We start from the raw sequence: 3,225 nt of genomic DNA, 5'->3' as shown, positions 1-3,225 counted from the left end.
CAGCAGCCATCACCAAAGTCGTTTTTTTTTTAGTTTAAGACAACAGTTGGAAATTCTTTTATAATAATCATGAAAAAACAACAACTTTCCTTCTCAAGACTCTGATTGGCACGATAATATTTGCGTCCGGGAAAGATAACGTCAACAACACCGCAGCCACCAATGGACGGAAGAGAGTGGTGTTTTAAAGACAGTCGACGGAAGTCTTCCCTGACTCAAATGTGACGAAAATATACACGATAAAGAGAAAGATCCGAGACATATGACCAGTGGTATAAAAGGTGGGGTGGTAAACATGACACCATCATTGTCTCTGTGTTCACCGACCAAACTCCATCTTGTTGCTCAGGAGTTTAATCCACTTTCTCAATTTTCACCCCAAATTACGGAACATTCTGTGAGCTATTAACATGTTGCTCGTACGTTTTATGGTAAGTATATTGTGTTTATCAAGTGACGGTAATTAATTTGATTTTGAGAACGTATCTAACTGTCTCACTTAAGCTACCACACAAAGATGGATTCTCAAAGGTTCCTACGTTAAGTTTTCCTCCTAACTGGTGATGTGAGAACGTATCTAACTGACTCACTTAAGCTACCACACAAAGATGGATTCTCAAAGGTTCCTACGTTAAGTTTTCCTCCTAACTGGTGATGTGAGAACGTATCTAACTGACTCACTTAAGCTACCACACAAAGATGGATTCTCAAAGGTTCCTACGTTAAGTTTTCCTCCTAACTGGTGATGTGAGAACGTATCTAACTGACTCACTTAAGCTACCACACAAAGATGGATTCTCAAAGGTTCCTACGTTAAATTATTACTATACATTCCCGCGCCTCCCTCCCTCACAGGTTATGTTGGGCGTGTGGGCGTGTCTGGCCGCCCATCTCGAGGCAGCAGCTCTTCCGAAACCGAAAGCCTATGCCGAACCGAAAGCCGAAGCCAAGGCCGACCCCTCCATCGGGCTTGGGGGGCTGTATGGAGGGCATGGAGGGCTTGGAGGGTTTGGAGGGCTTGGAGGGCTTGGAGGACTTGGAGGGCTTGGAGGATTGTATGGGGGTCTGGGATTACCTCTGCTTAGTGGGTGAGTGTTTGTATGTTGGCACACACACACACACACACACACACACACACACACACACACACACACACACACACACACACACACACACACACACATACACATACACACATGCATTCCTTTGTCTGTAAATCCACCAATGACATAACACCAGGAGTGACGTCACAAAACGCTCCACCAATTACACGCTCCTATTCTCTCCCTCAACAGGATGTACGGATACGGCTCCTATGGAATTGGCTTGGGCGGCTATGGCGGCCTGTATGGGTTGGGTGGCCGTGGGTTGGGTGGCCTTGGACTGGGCGGCTTAGGACTGGGCGGCTTAGGACTGGGCGGCTTAGGACTGGGCGGCTTAGGATTGGGCGGGTTTGGCTTAGGATGGTGAGTCAATAATAATAATAATAATGATAATAATAATAATAATAATAATAATAATAATAATAATAATAATAATCTTACCTATGTTAATTGTGTTTGTTTTTACAGGTAAGCCTTGGCCCTCGTGATGCTCCTGATAAGTTGAAGAACACAGCAGGAACACAACAAGAACACAAGAACACAAGAACACAGCAAGAACACAACAAGAACATAGCAAGAACACAACAAGAACACAGCAAGAACACAACAAGAACACAAGAACACAAGAACACAGCAAGAACACAACAAGAACATAGCAAGAACACAGCAAGAACACAACAAGAACACAACAAGAACACAAGAACACAACATACAAGGGCAGTGTATATTGAACATAACTCAATAATTATGAAAATACAATGCATAGAAATGTATAACTTATGGGATGGTATTACTGAAAACTTATACAAGGCTTTGAAAATATGTATGTATGTATGTATGTATGTATGTATGTATGTATTCGCTCACTAAAAGAGTATTTTTATCTGTTGTTTATATTATCCACAACCTCATTCAATTATTTTTTTAATCATTTAAGTCAGAAATACTATAATAATAATAATAATAATAATAATAATAATAATAATAATAATAATAATAATAATAATGATAATAATAATAATAATAATAATAATAATAATAATAATAATAATAACAATAATAACAATAATAATGTGATGACGTTAATATTATGCAAGACATTTATTTATTAATTATTTACGCTTTTATCCCTTATTCTTGTCTGGGGTTCTTCATTTTCTATGGTTATTTTACTTTGGTTGAGTTATCCCTTTAAGGTTTTCTTTGATGAGTGTTCACAAACTGTTCAGAGAAAACGAAGATGGCAGACTAAACCAAGACAAAATAATCATAGAAAATGTAGGACCCAGACACACAAGAGGTAACGAAGTTAATAAATTGTTAAAAAAAAATATATATTGCATAGTATTAGCGGTGTTAAATTATTATACACTTAATTCATTCATACAGTATTACTTAGATAAGAGTGTATGTATACAACTGGTGGTAGTTCCCGTTGACGTAATAGAGGGAACCAGCACAAAACCCCCTCTAAATTTCCTCAATATCACAATAAAAATGTCCATTACATATTTCTCTTATTTCTTCATTTATTTCCACATGTTTAAGTTCAATGGAGTCTGGAAATATTTTCATAATAAACTCGTTATAAAAGAAATGCGGTTTTTTACCCTTTGAAAATATGATAATGTATATAACTTAGACCCCTGGATGCTCGGACACCCCGCTAACAGCAATGGCTAACCAAACACTACAAGAATTTGGTCAGGATCATTCCGACTGGGATCGAACCCGGGTTTACTAGTCTACAAGGCGAGTGTACTGGCAACTACTCCCAAACACCAATTAGGTTCTGTAATACATACATACATACATACATACATACATACGTACATAGATGCATACAGACTTTATTTCCTATTATTATGTAAAAAAAATTGTGTATGGGAAGCCTAAAGTCTGACTCTAGTAAAATAACATAAGTATTTTTCTCATTAATAAAATATAAAAAGATACGGTATTCAATTTCAATTTCAATTGTTTATTCCTTGATAGAGGAAGCGGGATCCTAGTGCTGTCACTAGGTACCCCTGTACAATGACACCAGAATCATCTGGCAAGTGTGAAAAGTATATACAGTATAAATATTATAAAGGGGCTTACTAAAGCCTAAGGAAGGAAG

General features: G+C 37.7%; 1 protein-coding gene across 1 annotated transcript; it reads left to right on the top strand.

Annotated features, from left to right (window-relative positions):
• Positions 1 to 307: 307 nt before the first annotated feature.
• Positions 308 to 1,647, top strand: LOC121867677 (acanthoscurrin-2-like). Its single transcript, XM_042367695.1, has 4 exons — positions 308 to 431; positions 856 to 1,088; positions 1,296 to 1,466; positions 1,572 to 1,647. The coding sequence occupies exons 1-4, from the start codon at positions 411 to 413 to the stop codon at positions 1,573 to 1,575; spliced, it is 429 nt and encodes a 142-aa protein (XP_042223629.1). The 5' UTR covers positions 308 to 410; the 3' UTR covers positions 1,576 to 1,647.
• The last annotated feature ends 1,578 nt before the right edge of the window (positions 1,648 to 3,225 follow it).

This window comes from Homarus americanus, unplaced genomic scaffold (genome assembly GCF_018991925.1).
Source record: "Homarus americanus isolate GMGI-L3 unplaced genomic scaffold, GMGI_Hamer_2.0 scaffold46583, whole genome shotgun sequence".
Lineage (NCBI taxonomy): Eukaryota > Metazoa > Arthropoda > Malacostraca > Decapoda > Nephropidae > Homarus > Homarus americanus.
The sequence above is the reverse complement of the archived record's forward strand: the minus strand, read 5'-3'. Positions and strand labels throughout refer to the sequence as shown.

Bases quoted from the DNA above. Each gene is read 5' to 3' on its own strand.
- LOC121867677 (XM_042367695.1), top strand. From the start codon at position 411: ATGTTGCTCGTACGTTTTATG. The intron at 432-855 runs GTAAGTATATTG...CCTCCCTCACAG, and splicing joins TGTTGCTCGTACGTTTTATG to GTTATGTTGGGCGTGTGGGC. The intron at 1,089-1,295 runs GTGAGTGTTTGT...CTCCCTCAACAG, and splicing joins GGATTACCTCTGCTTAGTGG to GATGTACGGATACGGCTCCT.